Source organism: Eretmochelys imbricata, chromosome 1 (assembly GCF_965152235.1).
Source record: "Eretmochelys imbricata isolate rEreImb1 chromosome 1, rEreImb1.hap1, whole genome shotgun sequence".
In the NCBI taxonomy this organism is placed as follows: Eukaryota; Metazoa; Chordata; order Testudines; family Cheloniidae; genus Eretmochelys; species Eretmochelys imbricata.
In genome coordinates this window covers 287,651,404-287,676,973 of record NC_135572.1, presented here as the reverse complement: position 1 = coordinate 287,676,973, position 25,570 = coordinate 287,651,404, and the positions used below count along the sequence as shown (strand labels likewise).

Below are 25,570 nucleotides of genomic sequence, written 5' to 3'. Positions count from 1 at the left end.
ACAGAAGCAGAAGTGGTAGTGATATAGTGATGTGAATTCCTGGTCATTAGAAAGTTGACAACCTAGTAGTTTATTTCATGCAGAACACTGAAAGATCAGAAAATTTTCTGTCACTTCCATCACGTGCTAAATTCAAACTGTGAATACAGAACTGAAAATCCTTGTGCATCTCATCTCCAATACCTTGAGCCACCCAGGTAATCATCTCTGTCATTTTGAGAGAAAATTTGCATTACTGCACAATCGATCTATGTCTAAATTCTACTTAAAAGTTCCAACGTACAAATTCACAACTGACTACTTTTGGAAGCAGAGTGATAGATCTTCCAAAACCAAAAGTAATTTCCTGTTCTTTCCAGTACTGCCTCCCTATTTAATAAATGGAGCTTTTTATAAATACTACCAGTCTTAAGATTATGTCCAAACATGTTACAGTAGGTCTACCTGTTACTATTCACAAAATACAAAATTTATAAAATACACACACCATGAAATCTCAAAATCTGAATTTGTTCTTGACCTTCTTTTGCCACTAATACTTCCTTTAGCAAAAGTATCCTTAAAGTAAATAGCGTACTGAAAGGATGTTAGTCCTGACATAGGGGTTTTTTTTTGGTTTTGGTTTGTTTTTAAGTTACTCTGGGGTGCTGCAGAGAGTTTAATTGTAATAAATACCATGACTAGTCTGTGTGAAAGCCTCAAAGTTTCTCTTCAGGCTCACTTATGAATTACTTCACTTTCTCTTCCCTGTAGAAAGCTGTCCATCTGTATTTAAGTCATCAACACTCTATGCACATTCTATTTGCTCACGGTGTTTGGGTACAAATCCCATATCACTTGCATATTACCTTTTGCACATTGTATAATGTCTCTCCTTATAATTTGGGTCCTTAGAGAAGTCTCTGATCATGAGATACAATTGTTTTGATTACATTTAGACAAACTATGTAGTACTACTACACTTTTTTTTTTTTTGGATAGGCAAGTTTTCATTTCTGCATTAGGAAAATATTGTTATAAAGTATTAATGCACACCTGAACACATACGCAGGGCTCCCATTTACTTTAGTGGAAACCGAACACATATCTAAGAGCAAAATTTGGTCCTTAAACTGGAATGGTCAAGTAGATATGAATTTCACCATTATTTATTTTAAGGTAATAGGGCCGCTTTCAAAATACATTGTATAAACAACAGTGTACTGTCTGTCTGCCTATGTAGTGTTTACCAACACTTTTTTACAACAGTACAGTGTCATACAGCTTACCTGGCAGCATATTCTTTGGCAACAGAACTCTCACAACACTCCGACATCAGGCAAGTTTTCAGCTCTATTTACTAGTGGGAACTCATGTAATACATAACAGTTTTTTCATACAATTAAAGTGATGTCACATTATCTGATTAAAATATGACCATATAGATCATTGTTGCAACCACTGTTCTATATTTGCAACAAATCTGGTAAAAAATGTGGTATGTAAGGTGTCTATAAAAAGGTTATGATCTGCTGGTTATTATTATGCTATCTGTATGCATGTATCATTTTTGCATTTGAAGTTATGAGTATTGGCTCTATACCTGTATCTCAAATGTTTACTCCTGGGGTAACACCCACAAGGTAGTTAGCCAGCACATCTTGAAGGGACTATTCTAATTAAGTGGCTCATCAAGGGACACTTAACTCATAACGGACCATGGGAGACGCCCATCTACACAGAATGGACTTTTCTGTGGCCATTCCACCTGAAGTATAGGTAATGACTTCCTACTATGACTAAGCGAAATCAGGCATGCATGGGTGCCTTACCCACATGACTCCAAACTCCCATTTTCCACTAGCTGTGCTGAGGGCTTTGTTTGAAACAATGGGTTTCCCACCACATGGCAGAAGATATAAAGGGCCCTGGAAACCCATCCATTTTTCCTCTTTCCTGCTCAAACCTCTGGACTACGGACTTATACTAGTGGGAGCATTCTAACCAAGGGACTGAGGTCCTTCCAATGATTTGGAAGCTACCAGAGACTTGACTTAAGACAGCAGTTTATTCCATCACTGCTACAAGCCTGAACCAAGAACTTTGCAATTACTGTATGTATTTGATTCCTTTAACCAACTTTAACTCTCATCTTTCTTTTTATGAATAAACCTTTACATTTTAGATACTAAAGGATTGGCATCAGCATGATTTTTGGGTAAGATCTAAGTTATATATTGACCTGGGTGTGTGGCTGGTCCTTTGGGATAAGAAGAACCTTTTATTTGAAGAGACTGGTTTTAAAGAACCAATTACCTAAGTGTAGTGGTGTTTTCAGTGGTAACACAAGGTCTGGAATGCCTAAAGAAACTGCTTTGATGACTTGTTAGCCAGTGTGGTAAAGCAGAAGTTTACTTTTGTTGCTGGTTTGGTATATCCTATGAGGGGATTAGCCACCAGTCTTTAGGTGTATCTGCCCTATTTCTCAGCAGTTTGTCCTGAATTTGGCACGCTCAGTTGTGGCCCACTGAGGCACGGTTACAAGTGACTAGACACTAAAAATTAGTTTTATTTACTGCTTTCCATATGGCTCTTATGGTACCTCTATTAAACATTTATAGCTTTGTAGCATTAGTGATACATAGCTACTTTCAAATAATTTGTACACATTGGATCACACTTTATTCACGTCAAGATATTTAAACAATTAGAATGGCAATGCGCTGCTGCTCTTTTGTAGAAGTACCTCAAACTATAATAATGGAATGTTCCAATTTAGAACCAGTCAGAAAAAAGTCAGAGTTAAGGCTCTCAAACAATCGTTCTCTTGTTCTTAGGTGCATTTTTTTTCCCCCATCAAATGGGTTCAACACAACATTATACAGAAGTTCACAAACCATGAGGAACAAAATCCAGCAGAATCCTTAGGCACTAAGTGCTTTCTAACTGCCCTGTTGGGGACTTCAGAAATAATGCTAGATGTTAGGTCACCAGTTGGCACAGGATTAGTCAAACAAGCACTTTCATCCTATACTCAATAGGAGACATCTTGTCAGGGAACTGGGTCACGGGCAGCCTGGCCTCAGGTGCAGAGCAGGAGTCAGAATGCCAGCATTCAGGAACAAGGCAGAGGGTCAGAAATGGGATTACCTGGACTCAGGGAAGGCAGGAGCAAGACTGGAGCAAGACTGGAACAGGACCGGTATAAGGTCTGATGCAGGGCAACGTCTAGGCTGGAGTAAGGCAAGGTGCAGAGTAGGATCTAAGGCTGGAGGCAAGACAGAACAGTGGTGCTGAAGCAATTTTTATAGTGATGTTGCTAAAGGTGGAAGCCATGTATTTGGGTCGTTATTACTGCTTCAAGTCAGGGGGTGCGGCAGCACTCGCTGCACCCCTAGTTCCAGCATCTATAAGGCAGAAGCAGGGCTTGGAGAGAGGCGAGCAAAGGGAGGCAGAGGATCTGCGGCTGTGGGCGCTGAGCAGCCAACAAGCTACTGCTGGGCTTAACCGGCCTGCTAGCTTCCTTAGCTAGTCAGACAGCACAGTCCATCAGGCAGCCTAGCTGACTTGTTAGGCTATTGGAGACTGAGCAGGCGCAGCTGTAGGGCCTTACTCCTGACACCTCCAAGGTCGTTAAGAGAATTCCTTTCAGAGTGTCAAATGGTTTCAACATTAAATGGAATGACTTTTGTGAGCAGGATGACCAGGTAATGGCTATGTGGAATGTTGTGTTGATTCTAGAAGTTGAAGTGATACTCTGACAGCAGGCATCAACCCAGATACACCAATGTAATCATATACATGACAGTACATTGTACACGGACAGAAAAAAAGTTTAAATTCTTCACCCTGGATGCTAAGATCTCCAAGGGAATTCTGGAACCAAGCTTTGGTATTGCGATGAAGTACACACATCTTTGAAGCAGATAACACCAAGCTATGGAAACAGGATAGCAAGGTATCCTGTATGTCCTCCTCAAGGATAACTGGCACGGACACTATGGAGGCTGCAGTCAGTGGCAGTTTAGCTTCCAGACGCCGTGAGTAAATGGGAAAGTGTCTCAAGACTTCAGAGGGCTCCTTTCTGTGCAGAGCTATGTACTTCTGGGGAGATTAAGTATATACTTCAAGTCTATTCCAAGGCAGTACACTGAGTGAGTCAATGCTTCACCATAGCACCAGGGTATCACACATCTGGATGCTGAGAAGGCAGGAAACTTTGGAGCCTAGCACATTAAACTTATACTGATGTAAGCAGCACTGACACCATCAACCAAAAGGTAGGACGTTTAACTGCCTCAATTGGTCTTCTTCCTTTGAAGCTTACCAAGTGAAATAATGCATGAGACATTCAAGGTGTGTGTAATTGCAGGAGAATTTTATAGGTTATAAGCTTCCCTCCAGAAGAGGATAACTATAGAGACATTGGAAAAAGGGTATGATGAACAAGGTATAATTTTCTTGGAGATTCCATCATTGTTGCAGCAACATCTGAGATCCATGCAGGAACCCCCAAGAAGCCCCTCCATGTTCAGAAGAAGAAATTAACTGATAGTTGAGGCACTAGATTGTTGCTTACTGTTTCTAATTACAGTTGTGCCTAAGGGCCACATATTATACACCACACAAACACTTACTGAAAAGACAATAAGCACGACTGCAATAAAAGGAAAGTGAGCCACGTCTTCTCATAGATCCTCTAGCTTTAGAGCTATTAAGATATGGAAGACTCCCTCCCCTCCCCCTGGTTTGTGCTAGAAGCACAACTCAAGAGCAGGGATCTATTGGAGCTCCTTTTAGGCCTGGGCTTACACTGGGGGGGGGGGGTGGAGGGGGGGGTGTTTTCAAACTAAGATACGCAACTTCAGCTATGCTATTCACATAGCTGAAGTCAAAGTATCTTAGTTCAACTTACCTGGCCATGCTCACGGTGGCAAGTCAACTGTGGCAGCTCCCCCGTAGACTCCACTTACTCCTCCTGCTGAATACAGGCATCTATTTGGGGATCGATTTATCGTGTCTAGATGAGACGCGATAAAACAATCCCCGATAGATCGATCACTACCCGCTGATCCAGCAGGTAGTGAAGACATACCCTGTTTCTTAATCTTTTGAATACCATGAATGCCGTAAGCTCTCACCCCTTCCTTCTCCTCATTTAGCAATATGGGAAGGGCAAAATGGCTGAGACTCCCTGACAACAGCTATGACCTCCTGTGCCTCAATGCCGAGGAAGAGAATGCATGTCATGTTTTGCCCCCGGAGAGAAGCATTCAGAGCAAGCCCAAGCTGAACTGTGAGATATTCAGCAAGGGCAGAACCACATTCAGCACAGAAAATCCTCGCATCTAATCTGAGCTTGAACAAGAGATTCAAAACTTTGTTACACAAGGGCCAATAAACTTCTATGTGGAAAAGAAGTTTCCAATGCTGACAGCCCATTTCTTTGCAGAAAAGAGAGAGGAGACATGAGTTTGTGGGCTTACGTTTAATACATTTCACAAATTTTACAGTCTCATTAAGTATCTTTTGCACTTCCATTGTCATCTCTACTGCTAAAGCTGTTCAATAGAATGGATGGCCCCTTTGCTTTCCCTATCATAGCCTGGGCATCATCTGTGCAGACACCTGTTCAGTGACGCAAATCCAACCAAGCTACAAGAGAGTTAGCTGTTGGAAAGATTAAAAGATATCCCGCTCTCTCCCCGTTTTGGGCAGCAGGTCGGTCAGTGGACAGCAAAATTTATGTATGGATTCTTCCAACTCAGATTGCACAAATGTTAGAAGTTGAGCAGAAGACTCCACATCTGTAGTTTTATCCAGTTGCATTGAGAAGTACTGGCCCTCCTGAACATCTGCAGATATGGTCAGGAATACACAGGCTGATTGCGTTACTCGGAATTGTTTCAACTTGACTCTCAGTAGCAGATTCCAACGTAAGTTAATGGCATCTAAGACAGATGCAATCTACGGTTCCCCAGTTTTGATAAATTGGCAGCTTTTGCTATTTGCATGTTTGATAGGCATTTCTGTTTTCAACATGGTCATTTAATAAAATATTCTAATTTTGTAAACCCATTAGCTTTCACTTGAATTTAATGGATTTCTTTTGTAAAGTCTGATGCCTAGTCTCCAACTGGCTCAATGCTTCCTCCTTTTAATGGCCATAGGCACACCTTTGGCAGCTTCTGGAAAAACGACTTTTAAGTACTGCAGTAGAAGTCTGGTGTACATTTCGGTCCCTGACTGCCAGAAAAGAGAGTCAGGCTGCAAGTGTCCTGCTGTATCTTGGTGCCCCCGTCTCTCTGTATCCACCTGTTTCACCTTATATTTCGATTGCAAGATCTTTGGAGCGTAAGTCTTGTACAAATCTTGTACAGTTCATGACTGGGGTTCCTAGCCACTTCTGCAATACAAATAAATAATCAAACTTTAAGGCTAGAAGGAAACCCAAGATCATTTAGTATAGCCTCCTGTACATCGCAGACCATTAAATTTTACACAATTACCCCTGTATTTAGCTCAATAACTTGTGTTTGACTAAAGCATGTTTTTCAGAAAGGCATTCAGTCTTGAATTTAAGATACCCAAGAGCTGCAGAGTCAACCACTTTCGTTGGTAGCTTGTTCCAGTAATTAACAAACAAACATCACTGTTAAAAGTGTGCCTTATTTCCAATTTCAAGTTGTCTGGCTATGACTTCAGCCGTTATGATTTTTCCACTAGATTAAAGAGCACTTTAAATTTCTAGTATTTTGAATTAGGAGGGCCAAATCGCACCTGGAGCTGCAGCTAGCGAGAGATGTTAAGAGTAACAAGAAGGGTTTCTTCAGGTATGTTGGCAACAAGAAGAAAGCCAAGGAAAGTGTGGGCCCCTTAATGAATGAGGGAGGCAACCTAGTGACAGAGAATGTGGAAAAAGCTAATGTACTCAATACTTTTTTTGCCTCTGTCTTCACGAACAAGGTCAGCTCCCAGACTGCTGCGCTGGGCATCACAACATGGGGAATAGATGGCCAGCCCTCTGTGGAGAAAGAGGTGGTTAGGGACTATTTAGAAAATCTGGACGTGCACAAGTCCATGGGGCCGGACGAGTTGCATCCAAGAGTGCTAAAGGAATTGGCAGCTGTGATTGCAGAGCCATTGGCCATTATCTTTGAAAACTCATGGCGAACGGGGGAAGTCCCGGATGACTGGAAAAAGGCTAATGTAGTGCCAATCTTTAAAAAAGGGAAGAAGGAAGATCCTGGGAACTACAGGCCAGTGAGCTCACTTCAGTCCCGGGAAAAATCATGGAGCAGGTCCTCAAAGAATCAATCCTGAAGCACTTACATGAGAGGAAAGTGATCAGGAACAGTCAGCATGGATTCACCAAGGGAAGGTCATGCCTAACTAATCTAATTGCCTTCTGTGATGAGATTACTGGTTCTGTGGATGAAGGGAAAGCAGTGGATGTATTGTTTCTTGACTTTAGCAAAGCTTTTGACACTGTCTCCCACAGTATTTTTGTCAGCAAGTTAAAGAAGTATGGGCTGGATGAATGCACTATAAGGTGGGTAGAAAGTTGGCTAGATTGTCGGGCTCAACGGGTAGTGACCAATGGCTCCATGTCTAGTTGGCAGCCGGTGTCAAGTGGAGTGCCCTAGGGGTCGGTCCTGGGGCCGGTTTTGTTCAATATCTTCATAAATGATCTGGAGGATGGTGTGGATTGCACTCTCAGCAAATTTGCGGATGATACTAAACTGGGAGGAGTGGTAGATATGCTGGAGGGCAGGGATAGGATACAGAGGGACCTAGACAAATTGGAGGATTGGGCCAAAAGAAATCTGATGAGGTTCAATAAGGATAAGTGCAGGGTCCTGCACTTAGGACGGAAGAACCCAATGCACAGCTACAGACTAGGGACCGAATGGCTAGGCAGCAGTTCTGCAGAAAAGGACCTAGGGGTGACAGTGGACGAGAAGCTGGATATGAGTCAGCAGTGTGCCCTTGTTGCCAAGAAGGCCAATGGCATTTTGAGATGTACAAGTAGGGGCATAGCGAGCAGATCGAGGGATGTGATCGTCCCCCTCTATTCGACATTGGTGAAGCCTCATCTGGAGTACTGTGTCCAGTTTTGGGCCCCACACTACAAGAAGGATGTGGATAAATTGGAGAGAGTCCAGCGAAGGGCAACAAAAATTATTAGGGGTCTGGAACACATGACTTACGAGGAGAGGCTGAGGGAACTGGGATTGTTTAGTCTGCAGAAGAGAAGAATGAGGGGGGATTTGATAGCTGCTTTCAACTACCTGAGAGGTGGTTCCAGAGAGGATGGTTCTAGACTATTCTCAGTGGTGGAAGAGGACAGGACAAGGAGTAATGGTCTCAAGTTGCAATGGGGGAGGTTTAGGTTGGATATTAGGAAAAACTTTTTCACTAGGAGGGTGGTGAAACACTGGAATGCGTTGCCTAGGGAGGTGGTGAAATCTCCTTCCTTAGAAGTTTTTAAGGTCAGGCTTGACAAAGCCCTGGCTGGGATGATTTAATTGGGGATGGGTCCTGCTTTTGAGCAGGGGGTTGGACTAGATGACCTCCTGAGGTTCCTTCCAACCCTGATATTCTATGATTCTATGAATGCACTTATACACCCAATCAACTCATTTCTCAATCTTCTTTTTTATAAATTAAAACAGACTGAGCTCCAAGTCTTTCACTATAAGGCATTTTTCCAGCTCTCAAATTAGCTTAGTGGTGCTTTTCTGGCCCATCTCCAAATTTGCAACATTTTTAAAATGTTACCACCACGCCCAAATGCAGTATTCCAGTATCAGCCTCACCAGTGCTGTATACAGAGATCATCATCTCCTCCTCCTTATTCCTACCGACTACTTCCCTGTCTACACATCCATGGATCACATTAGCTATTTCAGTCACAGTGTCACACTGGAAGTTCATGTTCAGTTGTTTGTTCACTAGGACCCTCAAAATCTTTTTCAGAATCACTGCTTTCCAAGATACAGTCCGACATTCTGCAGGTCGGGGTTTCAATTCTTGTTCCTAGATGTATGAAAGTTTGCATTTGGCAGTATTAAAAACTCATTTTGTTCAAATGGGCAGGTCCATATTACCAAACAATCCGGATTGCTTTGTATAACTTATTATTAAATTACTCTGCCAATTTGTGTGTCATCTGCAAATTTATTCACCGGTGATTTTATATTTGCTTCCAAATCATTGAAGACACTGAATAGTATTGGGATCAGTACTAATCCTTGAAGAACCCCACTGGGAATACCCCCACTCGATGACTCCCTATCAACAACTACTTTTTCGAGGTCTGCGGGTTAGCTAGTTCTTCATCTATTTAATATGTATTTCACGGATATCGTTTTGGGCTTTTTTCTTTTAAAGCAATCTGAATGTAGTATAGTGCTGCTTCTTCACCTTACCCCATCAGTCTGGGTCAGTGGCTCTTGTTCTCCGCCTCCAACCATTCTTGTCAAGTGTTTCTTCCAAGCTGACAGCAACCTTCCTCAGGTTTTCCTTCAGCATCTCGACCCACTTTTTTTCTAGGACTTCCTTGTGGTCATCATCCTGTGATTATTACTCTCTTGTACTTCCTGATGAACATATCCCACATCTTGTCATCACATATTAATCTCAGCCAATACTCCCTCAGCTTTTCGGCGATGGAGGCTACCTGTTGCAAGGCTCATATGATTTCACTGTGTAGACCACCACCTCTAGTCTAACCCAGCAAGCACCTGGCATTCTCATTTTGGCAGTGTGAAGTAGTAATTTTCTCCTCCTCATTGGCCAACATTCAGACTCTCATGCCATGTCTGGACTAACAGCATTCTTAATATGCTTTGCTTGGTAGTCTACCTGGCATATTCTTATCACAGACAATTCCCATTAACTCCCTGGACTTACACCAATCACTCTTCATGAAGCTCCTAACATCTGCATTCATATTCCCATCATGGCTCAACACTGAACTAATGAATTTAAATTGTTGCATAGTGTGACGGATTGGGTCACAGAAACCCTCTTGGGACTGCCATCTGATGTGCTGGGACTACCTCTGAGCCAGTTTTCCCTGTTAGCTTGGGACTTCAGTACCCTGTCTTGAGCCAGACAAGCTAGCCTGCTGAAAAAAAAAACAGACCCAGGTCTGAACCACGTCCCCCAAAAGCTGCAGACTTAACTGAAAATGGCTTAGAAGGTGCTCCTGTCTCTAGCACCCAGATACCCAGCTCCCAATGGGATCCAAACCCCAAATAAATCAATTTTACTCTGTATAAAGCTTATACAAGGTAAACTCATATTGTCCGCCCTCTATTACACTGATAGAGAGATATGCACAGCTATTTGTTTCCCCAGGTATTAATCGCTTACTCTGGGTTAATTAATAAACAAAAGTGATTTTATTAAATATAAAAAGTAGAAATTGAAGTGATTCCAAGTAATAACAGACAGAAGTAAATTGCCAAGCAAAATAAACAAAAACACACAAGTCTGAGCCCAATACATTTAAGAAACTGAATGCAGGTAAATCTCACCCTCAGAGATGTTCCAATAAGCTTCTTTCACAGACTAGACTCCTTTCTAGTCTGGGCCCAATCCTTTCCCCTAGTACAGTCCTTGTTCCAGCTCAGGTGGTAGGTAGGGGATTTCTCATGACTGCAGCCCTCTTTGTTCTGTTCCACCCCCTTATATATCTTTGCACAAGGCGGGAATCCTTTGTCCCTCCCTGGGTTCCCACCCCTCCTTCTAAATGGAAAAGCACCAGGTTAAAGATGGATTCCAGTTCAGGTGACATGATCAAATGTCACTGTAAGACTTCATTACCCACTTGCCAGCACACATGTATACATGAAGACTTACAAGTAAACAGAACCATTTGCAACCAATTGCCCTGGTTAATGGGAGCCATCAAGATTCTAAGACACTATTAATGGCCCACACTTCGCATAATTACAATAGGACCTCAGAGTTATATTTCATCTTTCTAGTTTCAGATACAAGAATGATACATTTATACAAATTGGATGAGCACACTCAGTAGATTATAAAAGATTTATAATGTTCCCTTACAAGAAACCTTTTGCATGAAGCATATTCCAGTTACATTATATTCATACTCATTAGCATATTTTCATAAAATCATATAGAGTGCAACGTCACACAGACTAACTCTATACCATCTAGTTTAATTGGCTTCTCATTGTCCCTCTCAAAGTAGTATGTATTCGGTCTTGTCAGAAAAAAATGGCTTACAAATCATCTAATACACCCCTTCCATAGTACTAGGTCCATTTCCAGTTTGTATTTATCTTTGTGGCGTAATCGACAATAATGTCATTGACAAAAAAGCTTGCTTCACAAAGTCTCCCCCCTAATTTCCTGCATAAAGGTGTCCATTCCAAATCACAAACAGTAATGGGTTTAACACTGATCCTTAATGTAGGCCTACCCTCACAGTGAATAATTCATGTTGCACCATACTAACCACACTAAGCTCCCTACAGGAGTCTAGGACGAGTACATCTATGCAGTTACCTTTATCAACCAAACCTCTAACCTCCTTAAAAATGAAATCAGGTTTGTTCGACAAGACCTATTCCATAAAACTGTGACTGGCTGGACAAGAAACTAGGACAATGCACCTGGGAGGAGAACAGAAAGGGACAAGAAAATTGGATCGCTGCCTCATTCAGTACACGGAATGGACTTGCTCGGGGGATAAATAAGGATTATGTAGTGAAGCGGACTCATCTGTAGAGCCCTTGCCTCATTTGTTGCACAAGTTGGAAGGCAGTGAAAGAGGCAAGGGATTGAAGGAAGCGAAAAGATGAGCTCATGGTTAAGGCAGTTGAATGATACCCTGGAGAACTGAATTCTATCCCTGCATCTGCCACAGAGAGCTCCTATGTGATGCTAGACAAGCCATAGGTGCCAACTTTCCCTGGTGCCGGTGGGTGCTAGCACAGCCCCTGCCCCCCAGCCCTACCCCCATTCCAACCCCTTCCTTAAAGTCCTCGCCCCAACTCCGCCCCCATTGGACCTCTCCCCAAATCCCCGCCCCGGCCCTGCCTCCTCCCCCGAGCACACCGCATTCCCCCTCCTCCCCCGTAGCTGTTTCACGGTGCAAGTGCTGGGAGCCAGGGGAAAAGCGGAGACGCAGCGCGTTCAGGGAAGGAGATGGAGCAGAGACGCAGCTGAGCTGGGGTGGGAGGGTTGGCCGGGAAGCTGCCGGTGGGTGCAGAGCTCGTCTTTTGTGTGCTTTTACCCTATACGATACAGATTTGATGGGGGAAGACCACCATTTCCAAGATTGGGAGTTGTGACCCAAAAGGAAGTTGCGGGGGGTGAGGGTGGGGGGGAGGGTTTAAAGGTTATTTTAGGGGGGGGGTCATGGTATTACCACCCTTATTTCTGCGCTGACTTCACAGCTGGGCAGCCAGAAAGCAGCAGCTACTAGCTGGAAGCCCAGCTCTAAAGGCAGCACCCCACCAGCAGCAGCGCAGAAGTAAGGGTAGCAGTACTGCAATCCCTCCCCCACACATAATTCCTTTTTGGGTCGGGACCCTTACAATTACAACACCATGAAATTTCATATTTAAATAGCTGAAATAATGAAATTTATTATTTTTAAAATCCTATGACCGTGGAATTGACTAAAATGGACCGTGAATTTGGTAGGGCCCTACTTATATACCTTTTCTTACAAAAGAAAATCAGGCAACAATGTAACAAGACAAATACAATTAATGAGCATTTTAAATGTGATAAAAATGAAGGATGACTAAATCAATGTACATTTTAAGTAATACAATGGACTACTAGTTTTGATAACTTGTTCCCGCTTACAAAATAGTTTACTGCCTTGGTTGGCGTTGAAACAGGAGTCAGAAACATGAGATTAACCAAATTTAAGTCTGGAATTAGCAACTGAATTACATTTTAAACGGAACAAAATTTTAAGTTCTCACCTGTATTAGGTATGAGCCACCTGGGTCTGCACTGGCAGATTCATTCTGCATTGTATTCTGCTGTGTGATAGCATCTTCCCTCTTTCGTTCCTTCTGTCCTGTTTCATCATCATCATATTCATCTAGACTCTAAAAACAACACAGTCAACTGTAAAAAAAGCTATATTACATTTTGGATATCTATGAAGTTTATATATTAGTATTAATATTTTCAAAGATTAGTTCAAGATTTATGTATTTTGTTTAAATTAACATGGCATTTTGATTCTATATTGGTCAAGCTATAATAGTTTAAATATAGGGATCAAGTCTGGGAAACTAAGATTTTTTTTTTCTTAAATAGTACAGTAACCCCTCGCTTAACATTGTAGTTATGTTCCTGAAAAATGTGACTTTAAGCGAAACAACATTAAGCAAATCCGATTTCCTCATAAGAATCAATGTAAATGGGAGGGGTTAGGTTCCATGGACATTTTTTTCCACCAGACAAACACACTATATTATTTAAGTTTTAAACAAAATTTATTTCTAGACACAGCAATGATCACTGTGAAGCTTGGTTGAGGTGATGAAGTTAGAGGGTGGGATATTTCCCAAAGAATGCCTTACTGCTAAATGATGAACTAGAACTCAGCTGAGCCCTCAAGGGTTAACACCTTGTTGTTAATGTAGCCTCACATTCTACAAGGCAGCATGAATGGATGGAGAGGAGACAGCATGGCAGACAGAGACACACCCTGTGTGTGGGGGAGAGAGAGATGCCCATTGCCCCTTTAAGTATGCGGACACCATTCTAAGTACATTGCCTTTAAAAAGATCAGGAAGCTGAGACAGCAGCTGCGGCCAGCTCTCTCGATCCTGAGCCCTGTTGTGTCTCCCCCTGCTCTATATGGAGAAGGGGTAAGCGGGGGGGGGGGGGGGGCAAGGAGTAGGGAGAGGGAGACACCCTGACATTAGCTCCCCCTCTTCCCCACTCCCCCAAACAGCAAGCAGGAGGTTCCTGCTACCAGCTCCAAGGAAGAGAGCAGGAGCAGCACATGGCAGTGGGGGAGGGACAGCTGAACTGCCAGCAATTGATAACCTGCTGAGCAGCTGCTGCACAGGGAACTTAAGGGAGCTGATGGGGGGCTACCGTTCCACCCTGCTTCCAAGCCCCCACCAGCTAGCTGCAATGGTCTGCTCTTCCTGCAAGCAGTGGACAAAGCAGGCAGCTGCCAAACATTATAAGGGAGCATTGCACAACTTTAAATGAGCATGTTCCCTAACTGATCAGCAACATAACGTTAACTGGGATGACTAAGTGCGGAGTTACTGTAGTTAAGAAAAAGTCAGTTCCCCCCCAAAAAACTCCCAATTGTCTTCAGCAACATTTGTAGGCCTGTATAAGCCCAACAAAGGAAATGAGAGGAAATGTAGAGTTTAAATAGAAAAACCAGACTGACACTTCAACACATACCACTGGACCTTCTTTTTGGCACAGCAGCATTTGTTAAGACTGGAATGTCAATCTGAATGTTCTGCCTTAATTCTACGTTTCCATGCTTTTGTCATTTCAGTTGCACTCTTAACATTAAACAAATCTAGTAGTCTGATTCTGTTTGCAGTAGTTTGTGTAGCTCGAAAGCTTGTCTTTTTCACTCATAGAATAAAAGATTACCTCACTCATCTTGTCTAATTAGTACTAATGAGTAAGGCTGCTGTGTCACAGAAGTCACGGATTCTGTGACTTTCCGTCACCGTCATGACTTCTGCAGCTGTCAGTGCTGGTTCAGGAGCTGCCCGAGCCAGGCAGCCCCTGAGCCAGCAGCAGCAGTTTGGATGTGTGGAAGGGGGCTCAGGGTTTGGGTGCTGAGTGGCACTTACTTGGGCAGCTTCCTTGCTTTCACCAGCATGTCCCTGCAGCTCCTGATTTCTCACTGGCTACGCTTCCCAGCCAGTGAGAGCTGCCGGAACTGGAGCTTGTGGCAGGAGCAGCACGCGGAGCTCCCCTGGCCACCCTTCCCCCTAGGAGCTTCAGGGACATGCCTATCGGTCCCAGGTAGGGAGCCTGCCAGCCCCACCAACTCCTGCCTCCCGCCCCAGCAGGGGTCCCGGGCCACCCTCCTCCAGCAGCCACAGTCCCCCCACCCAAGTTTTAGTTAGGAGTAAAAGTCATGGACAGGTCACAGGCTGTGAATTTTTGTTTACTGCCCATGACTTTTACTAAAAATACCCATGACTAAAACATAGCCTTAGTAATGAGAGGTTCTCCTCTTAAAGACAGAATACACTAGCATTTATAACATGGCAAATACTATAGGCTATAGCACTAGAAGCTGAAGACCAGCCATTTTCCTAATAATTCATTCTGATGGAACACAAGACTTTAAATAAAACAAAACAAACCCAAACAATTGAAAGCAAAAAGAGAAAGGAATTCATCTTTAGTTCTTATAAAGCCAGACTTCTACAAAAATAACTATTGACCTGATATAGGATTTCTCAAATGAAATGAAGATTAGTGTCACACAGTGGATGTATGATACTTTACTGGAAAAAATAAAAACAAAGACTAAAACTCAGTGCAGATTCTGCCCCCACGTTTCAAAATATTCAATTAATAAAGTGAAAACCCTGGAAAACCTCAAAGGAAAGAAGTTTTCAACTTTGAGATAGTTTGAGATTAGAGTGAGGAAAGCTATCGTAATAAACCTTAAAGTTATAAAAAACAAACAAAGCAATAATAATTTCAAATAAATTCTTTAAATTTTTAAAAGGTTATCTAAATTTACACAAAATGTACATAGAAAACAAAAACTGTCAAATTGCTATTTTAATCAGAAAAAAACCTCTTCCTCCTCTGCTTCAACTTCATCTCAAATACACCCAATTCAGATTTTGTAGCAATCGTAGTGAGATGAAACATTTCCCCCCCCATCAAATATCATTAGCTCTTCAGTGCAAGTATTATCTACTTGTTACTAACAATTGTATTGAAAATACCCTTAGCAGTTTTGGACATTAACATTGAGATTGGTATGGGTTTCTCACCCTCAATGTTTTAGAAAAAAAATATTAAGTTAGCAGCACACTGAGCAGTGCATCTCCTCCACCCCCATCACCATTCCCATGAGCTCAAAGGACACACAATAGTGACAATAAATCAATATTGTCAAACTGCATTACACACAAATACTCCAAATGAGATTGCAACTGAACTGTGTAGTGTCAGGCTCACTCCCTGACAAGAGAGCAGCTATGTAAAGCCTGAAACTGGAACAGCAAGGGGGGGGAGGGGAAAGAGGGTGGGGAGGATGGATTGCCTCCCTACCCAACAAAAACATGGTGCAGAACCCACAGACCAGCTCATGCTAAGGCAACTGTGAGCGGTGTAGAGCCACAAAATGCTGTGGTGCCTTATGACTGATTATAGATGCACTAAGAGAAGTTTGCTGAGATCCACCTGTGAAACGGATCATCTGCTCCTCATGGTTCCTTACAACTAATGAAGCCTTGACAAGGATTGTTAATCTCTCTCTGAAATGGACAACCTGCCACAGTCTGGCCCATTCTCAAGAAAAAAATACACTAGCTGAAAACATACTGACGTGCTAACATAGATTTAATATTTAGAACTATACTAAACACAAGATGTTTACCCTAAAATTTTCAAAAATATTTATGAAGAGCTAGTCTTAGCTTTCAGTTCTAGTGGCCATGGTTCTAAGTTTTGGAAGTAAAATATCATATGTGATAAAACTTGAGACTTTTCTTGACTTTAAGTGGTAGATTTAATTAAGAAGGTATTACTTAAAAGTTAGAAATATACAAAATCTTATCACAGTCTGAGGCTGTTTTAATAACCATATTATTATCTTACTGCTGCAATTATCTAGACCATTAGGACATTTCAGTCAATCGGAGTGTTGTTCTGCCTTGCATTCCATTCTTCTCTGAAATAGTTTGCTTTGCTTTATAAAATGGTTTCACATCATTAAGCACAACAAATACAAGAATTCATGTCTCTGTCAGCAGTATCAGAGTACTGTACTGAACCACAGAGGTGTGATGCTGACATCATACTTTTCTTGTTTTTTTAATTTTGTTGCTTGATGCAAGGGATTTCAAATCTCTTAACAAAAAAAAAGTATTTTCCATTCAAATCACTTGTGTTCTGGCACAGCAGATATTCAGTGTGACATTTGCACATCTGATCTTAATACAAACAATCCACAAAAATTCCTAAGGTTTTCTAGCATTTCAATAAATATTTGATGCTGTAGGATAAACAGTTTTTCTATAAACCTCTACTGTGGAAAATAAAAGCAGGATGTTTTCCTCATCATTCTAATTCACTTGAAAACAGCCATGAATATAGTCCTGCACTCCCAGCCCACTGCCAGTTTGCAGCTGAATTTGACTTAATAGAAAGAAAACATTTTAAATGAATCACAGCTGTACACAAACTTTAGTGGAAGTGACTAAAAAACAATTAGAGATTATGTTTTTTCCTGTAACTGAAAATGGTGTTCTTCTAATGGAAGAAAAGTCTCTAACTAGATCAGTTTACACTGAACATCACATTTGAACACACATGAGCAAATAATGAAATTGCAGAAATTAAGCAACACTGCTTATTTTGAAACTGCTTTTCGCTTCCCAGTCATGAATACTATATGTTATAACAAAGATAACTTTACCATTTAGGAGGCAAGACAGATATGATTGTACAGAAATTGGTTAGAGAAAAAAATTCAAATACCATTTGGGGATATAGTACCTTTCCCCAAAAACCTTCAAAGGAGGTGGAGCCACCACATATATAGTTCATATCTTTTTGGCAATTCCTGAAATATTTAGATCAGCGTTTCCCAGACTTTTTTGGCCATGGAACACTTATTATTTTGTAGTCTGGTTTTCAAATAAAAAATTGTGTTATTTATGCTCAGATATATTTCATTTTATAAAACAAAGCAAAATACAAATTTAAAATAACTTGAACTAACAATTTCTAACTGGAAAGCGCATATAAAGTAGTACAAAAATCAAGTGCAAGAGTCAAAATTAAATGCTAGATTCTTTCACGGAACACCCTATTCACATCGTGCAGAACACCAGTGTTGCGCGGAACACAGTTTAGGAAACGCTGATTTAGATGAACTTGTAGCAATTTCTTTGCATTTTTACAGAATTCTTCGTATGGAAAGAACCTAACAGCTTTGCAGAATTAGCTAGTCTACAGACACAGACACAACCATCTCACGTGTGGAATGTTCCAGATGTTTAACAGAACATCAGCATTATAGAATTGTTTAGGCCAAAGAATGGTGACTACAAGGTAAGCAAACCGTGTTCAAGCAAGAATCAAATGTTCAAATTCTGCCTATTTAGGAGCTTTACAAGACTCTTTAATGGCTTCAACACTCTTCCCAGGAACCTGCTTAACAGGTTTTAATAACCTATGAGTGGTGTGAAATTTATGGATCTTATACAGGGCTTTTTGTACGCCACATATCTAAGTGCTTTCCATGTAATAGGTTAAATACTAGCAAGCAGTGACTATGCTGGACAAAAGGACAGGTATTATACACTCAATTCACTTAGTCTTTCAGTCTATAATCTAGAAATTATTTTATTGAAAAGGGAAACAGTGACATTAGGATTAGCCGCTTGTCTAGCATAAAAAAAAGCTTTTTACTGCCCACATAAAATAAACATGAGAGTGTCCCAAGCAGAGGCTTCAAACATCTGAACTCAAGGAAGGAACTTTCAGAAGTGCAGAAGGTAACCACATCCAAGTAGAGCATTTCAGCATCTATATTGGTCATGATCATAAGCATGGATTTTCAAGAGACAGATTAAAGGCAGAAATCTTTGGTATCAAAGAACATCTGAATGCAGCACTGGGTCGTGAAAAGCAGGTGGCCCACAGTTGGTTACATACTGCATGGTGGGATGCTTTGGGGTTGACTGTGATGCCTCATTTGGAAAGAAATACAAGGGTTCAAAAAAAAAAAAAAAATGACACATGTCCCTTGGGGTGGAAATAAGAGCAGGACTCCCTGTGGGGAACCTCAAGCTTCTGGTGGTTATAAGCCACATTTTACATGAATCTTTTCAAACTGATTGTCACAGTAATACAAGTTTTGCAATCAGTTTCACTGCTGCTCTTCAGAGCATCATGTGTAAAAATAAAATTAAATAATTATGTAAGTTACATGCTGCTGCTTGGAGAAGCTACAAAATGAGTAGCTGCAGGCACTGTTATCCAAAGAAAAACATCCCTGCCACCCCCTACAAAAAAAGGGAAAGATCGGAAGAATAGTGGCCAAAGCTCCCTTTTCTCACATCAGCCAGGAGGCTTCAGCAATAAGAGACAAAGCTCTGCCTCCCTCCAGCAAATAGAGGGATTGGCGCTTCAGTTTAGTAGATATGTACATGCTAAAGGCTGATACTTAAGCTGGAACTGCCCCAAGATATCACACTGTAGAAATCCCGAGCACCGTACTCCTTCCCACAACTGGGAACATCAGTCTCTTTACCAAAATGTTGTACTTGGACTCACTGGTGGGGGCTCCTTTACCATCAACAGGGCTGACCTTAGGGGTTGATGGGCTGGGCTGCCACCCAGGGCACAGTATTTAAGGGAGCACCCTGCTAGTATCTCCTGCCCACCTGACAGCCAGCAAGGCTTAGAAGCAGCCAGGCAAGAGAGGGCAGATGGACCACGCTGCAGTTTTATTCATGTGCTATGGGAATATTCCCAGATATAGATAGTTTGGGTTAAGAACACCTCTAATATTACATTTTGACATGGAGTCAATTCCCAAAGCTGCCATTCTTGGTGTTACACAGTTCCATGTGATCTTGAAGTGAAGCACTGCTTCTACTAGGGAGGAGCCTTGTATGGATAGCGAATGGGTGGGTGAGTGGCAGAAAGGGATTAAACCAGTAGCAGCAGCAGGAAGAGAAGGGAAGGAAAGTATGGGGTCTCCCATTCACAGGTTTTTGCTGATTTTTGTTTTTCAGCAATGTGTTCCAACAGGCAGCTTAAACTTTCGATGACCCCCAAACCCAATATAGGTTAAGAAACATTACACTAGACAACAGGTTTCATGTTAAAAGAACTGGGAAGAAAGCACCCATTAGATTCACAAAAATGACCATAGTTTTATGTTTTTATGGTATTCTTGGGAAGAGCATTATGACAAGTGTATCTATACTACCAATTTTTTCTAAAATTCCCTCCTGTTCAGCTTGGTGGAGTAAATGTAAACAGTTCAAGATTGTGTGCAATGTTACCAACATGTAGTCTCACCCTGCTCAGAGAAAGTTAGAGGACTACTGTGAAAATAATGCTCTTACTTGTGCTACCCTTGTGTGTATCACTGCTGAAGCAACTGCTGGGTGGAAGCAACAGTGGGAAATTTGGAAAAAAAAATCCTAATGTAGATAAGCCCAAAACGCAGTGATCCCCAACCTTTCCGTGGCCAAGAGCAAATCCAAGGGCAGCGGCAACGCTTCTCTGCCAGAAGTGCTCATCGGCGGCATTTCAGTGGCAGCCCTGACGGTGGGCACACATAAATGCCCCGGCCAGCGCCATGGCACCCGCAGGCACCACATTGGGGACCACTGCCCAAACAGATGATGTACCGTTGCCTTAGGTGCCAGAAGAGAACTCTGAAAAAGATGCATACTGGAAAAAAAACAGACTGACTAGAATAGTTGCTACAATATTTTCGGGCACCTTCTAAAACAAGCAGACTTGTAGATTTTTATTGCACTCTATTTCCTTCCATTACACTAGAGATTGGCATCTTAAAGAGTTATGGGGTGGGTGGGATGGATGGTTGGGGGAAGTGTTTGAGCAAATGAGTTTATCAATTCTGTGTGTTTTGAAATGCATATTTTATTACATTTGTAAACTAATAATTTAATCAATTTGCAATACAACCTTGATCTCAAGTTGCATTGAAAATATTTGTTAAAAGTTGGTATGAGTCTTTCATATTTTCTATTCCCTGGTTTAGTGAGCTAATACTCTGTTTTCTGGTGCTATCCACCTGAACCTCATTCAATGTTTACAGCAATCATTATCACACTTGAAGGGTTGGAGTCAGGTCATGTCACACTGTTTAAGCCAGACATGAACACTGACAAGCAGTGACGCTCAACAGGCAATAACCAATACCTTATATGTGAGACCAATACTAATGGGATTGAAGAGTTCATAAAATTTCAAAATTACAGTAGGTACAGTGCATAAGCTGCAGTGTGGTGCACTGCATCGCTTTCTCCTTATCCTTCACATCACCACAAAGCAATCACAAAGCACCACTGAAGGCACTGGAATATGAAGAGATGTTGATTTGTTCTTCAACACTTGCATTAAGGGTGCCACTGGCTTCATATTACCGGTCATTTATACAAATTGGTGTTTCCTAAAACCCACCACCACCATCAAGGTTCTACTATAGTCAGATTTTTCACTAAATGTATGCTGGAGGTTTCTCGTAGATGGATCCAAGTTTTCTATCTGCACTTATACACCACACAGTCCCAGAAAGCACGTGCACTCTGGTCTGCTCAGTCTCTTCAGAATTATTAGAAGTTTCTGAGCTGTTAGGGACACTGCTTACATAGAGGTGGAATTATCTTCTTTTGGTGCTTATTTGAAAATTTAAGCAGAGAGTGATGGAGACTAGCATCATGGGCCAAAGAGAGGCAGAAGGCAACATCTGAACAGCAAATAAGAGATGATGGGTAGGATGGGGATAAACTGTGAAGTCTCTTGAAAGTGAAGACAAGCAGTTTATATTTGATGCAATAGAGAAGGAGGCGCCAGTGGAAGGATGCAAAGAGGAATGACAGGGTCAAAGAGACAAGGTAGGGAAAATCTTTGCAGCAGAATACTGAATGGATAGGAGGAAGAACAAAATTAGAGAGTGAAGGAAGCTAAGAGAGGACAAGATTTCAAGAAGAAAAATACGAACTATTGTGTCAAAGGCAGTTGACATGTCAAGGAGGATGAGGATGGAGTAGTGGTTCTGCACTTTAGCTATGAATAAGTCATTAGAGACTATGGCAAGAGCAGTTTCAGTGGAGAGCAAGAGGCGGAAACTGGATTGCAAAAGGTCTAGGATAGAAGTGAAGGAGAGGAACTCCAGACAGTGATTATAAACATCACATTCATTGACCTTAGAAAGCAAAGAAAGAAGTGAGATGGGGCAGTAGTTAGTAGTCATTTTTGTTGTTGTCGTTGTTTTTAAAGATGGGAAAGACTAAAGCATACTTGTAGTATGAGAGGGAAGAGCCATAAGGGAGTTTTTTATAATTCTATCAGAGCTTTGGCACAGCTGTAGGTGTTGTCCCAGGAGTGCCCCTTCAACCTCATATGTTCCGATAGCTGTTTGTAGATCTTTGCATTGGACTCCTATTCAGATAGCCTGGACATGCTCCTCCTCCAGAGAGAAAGGAAATCAGGACTCCCAGATAGAATGATACAGAAACATAGCAGCCATGCCCTATAACACATTCTGGGTATATGAACTTGCCCCAAAGGGTGCACCTGAGAGTTTTAAACAGGGAGGTGGCATCCAATCAAGATGACCCCAGAGCAATGGAGGGCACACAGGTAAATAGAGATGATGATCCTGATATGAAGCATTGCAGAGTGGGATAGCAGTGGGAGGACTGCCTGAAGTGGTATAGTTAATTTGAAATATGGATGCATCCACACAAAACTTTTACCAATATTATTCATTTTAGCATAGAACAGTGTTGCATACAAAGTGAATTAAATGGGGGATAAGTCGACAGGCAGATATAAATAGATAAAAGAAAAAGAGAACTTGTATGTGGACACAAACTAGTTATAGCAAAAAAAGCTTTCCCATGTAGACAAGGCCTAACAAGGTATTTTTCAGTTTGTTGAAGGAGTGATGCTGTTTTTGTTGTTTAGGGATTTAACATCAGGCTATTCCATGCTTTAATTGTAAAATATTGGAAGTCCTCTGTCCAATATTCAGTGGTCAAGATTTCAGATTCCTGTGGGTGGCTGCTGTTTTAGGACAACAGATTCTTTACGGTTTGTGTACTTTCAGGTCACATACTTAGCAAGATATCAGCTTGGTCCTAGTGACTGTTAGTAATAAGACATTTTATTTAATAATGAAGCAAAAAGTCAACTACATGTAGTTTCCTATCTGTAAAATGAGAATAATGATACTAGTTTCCTTTGTAAAGTGCTTTGAGATCTATTTATGAAAAGCACAACTTAAGAGCTAGGTATTATCTACTGAAATTATGGTCTTTATATGCATGCATCCTATTGGGGGTTATTCTGTATTTTATTTGCCGGGGCTCAACTGCTAAGGCAAAGAGAAGTAAGGATAAGGGTCATCTTTATCTGCTTTTCTACTGTGTGTAAGGGGGTTCTGAGTTTAAGCCATTCACTCAGATTGGTGGGTGGGTGAGGAAATGAATACAAGATGTTCATCCATGAGATGAATTAAACTCCAAATCCCAGGTGGTGCAAATAAAAATGCTATTACCACTACTTTTATTCTGTGGTAAACTCTCTCAGCATCCAGTGACAGACCAAGAAGGTTACTTCCAGAAAGTTTACGGTTCAGGTAAAAACATTTAGAGTTATTGCTACAACTGCACTATAATAAATCCATTTGGAGGAGGTGGGGAGGAGTCTGGATGAGGAGTCTGCTACTCATGTTATTAAAATGTGCTTTTAATTTCTCCGACTACAGGCTAAAGCCTGTAATAATGTCACTTGGAAAACAGAAGGCTGAGTGAGCATGAGGGTAAAAAGGAATGTTTTCACAGGCGCAGTTAGTAAATACCACTGGCTCTAGCAGACATTCTTCCTTAAATGGAAACTAGCACTGACTTAGCTAAAAGAATCTTTTGCTACAACAGAAGTGACAGGCTAGCTATTAACCTTTGTAGCACCTGCACTAAAACCCATACAAGCAGTAGGATACTTGAACACATACATTGCCTTTAAAGTGTGTTTCATTTTACAATACTTTAGAAATGCTTCATTTTCCTCCCATTTTATGTTTGGCTTTTGCACAGCTTTGGAAGAGAAAAAGGAACCAGAAGTGTTATATACAAATGTAACCATTATAACAACAGAAATTGCTCAACTAGGACAGATCTTATAAGGCCTTAGACAATTTAAGGATGGGAGAACTAGTTCAGATAAAATCAGAACTGAACCTTCATCCGAAATTGTGGCCAAGTTTCATTTGCGGATTTAAATTATAATTGCTCTTAAAAAAAGGTGAAAAAAAAATTCACGCACCTCTGCAATTCCTTATTCCGTCTGAGAAACACCACAGTGCTCTCTTCAGCTTCCCACCCAGATTTCCAGTCCAGTTTTACAAATATAATAGACTGATAGTTCAAAATAGGACTCAAACACCCCAAAGTCTGGATGTGTATGTGAACTGATTCTACTTTATTGTATGCCTCTGAACAGAACATTTCTAAACCTGACTGTCAACCCACATTAACTGTACATGCTTACAAAGGACAAATGCTGTGCTTCTGGATTAAAGATGAGGTCATCACCTCAAACCTTCAGGGTGTGTACACAGTAGGACTTTTTCCCTAAAAATTCCCATGGTAGCAGTTTCCCATTTCCACTGGTTCTTCTCCACTGGTGTTAGCAATGGTAAGAACACTAGTTTAGGACAGAGATTCTGCAGCTGCTAGAATTTTTTGCTATCACTTTGTCTAACACCGCTCAGAGAAGGCAGACACACATCTTGGTAATTAAAGCATTATCACCTTGTACACTCAACCATTATCAAACACTGCTACTTCTAGTGGAGCTGACCTCCTGGTAATGAAGGTGGGAAATTTTTAGGAAGAAAAATATGGTATAGACATGACCACAGAGACTTCAACATAGCAGTTACATTCCACCTAACATTCTAGGGTTTTAGGCTTCTTTTATTCCTGTTTTAGGTAAATTTTCTGTGGCATTAGGTTTACAAAACCACTTGTTTTCCTTAACACAGTTATGCTCTATCTAGACTTCCAGCACATTGTTAAGAGCATATTTAATTATTATCTGAAGGCTTTGGACATGCCTATACTATAGTGGCACAGCTACGGTGCTGCAGCTGTGCCACTGTATTGTAGATAAGAACATAAGAATGGCCATACTGGGTCAGACCAAAGGTCCATCCAGCCCAGTAATCTGTCTGCCAACAGTGGCCAATGCCAGGTGCCCCCAGAGGGAGCAAACCTAACAGGTAATGATCAAGTGATCTCTCTGCTGCCATCCATCTCCACTCTCTGACAAATAGAGGCTAGGGACACCATTCCTTACCCATCCTGGCTAATAGCCATTAATGGACTTAACCTCCATAAATGCATCTAGTTCTCTTTTAAACCCTCTTATAATCTTAACCTTCACAACCTCTTCAGGCAAGGAGTTCCACAGGTTGACTGTGCGCTGTGTGAAGAACAACTTCCTTTTATTTGTTTTAAACCTGCTGCCCATTAATTTCATTTGGTGGCCCCTAGTTCTTATACTATTGGAACAAGTAAATATCTTTCCCTTATTCACTTTCTCCAACCACTCATGATTTTATATACCTCTATCATAT

At 41.4% G+C, this 25,570-nt stretch overlaps 1 protein-coding gene across 1 annotated transcript in view; it reads right to left on the bottom strand.

Moving 5' to 3' along the window:
* The window catches only part of PAWR (pro-apoptotic WT1 regulator), a 138,619-nt gene that overhangs the window by 44,433 nt on the left and 68,616 nt on the right, over positions 1-25,570 (bottom strand). Inside the window, exon 2 of the mRNA XM_077807719.1 lies at positions 12,957-13,085. Within this exon, the coding sequence (XP_077663845.1) occupies positions 12,957-13,085 (129 nt within the window). The remainder of the gene's footprint in view (positions 1-12,956; positions 13,086-25,570) is intronic.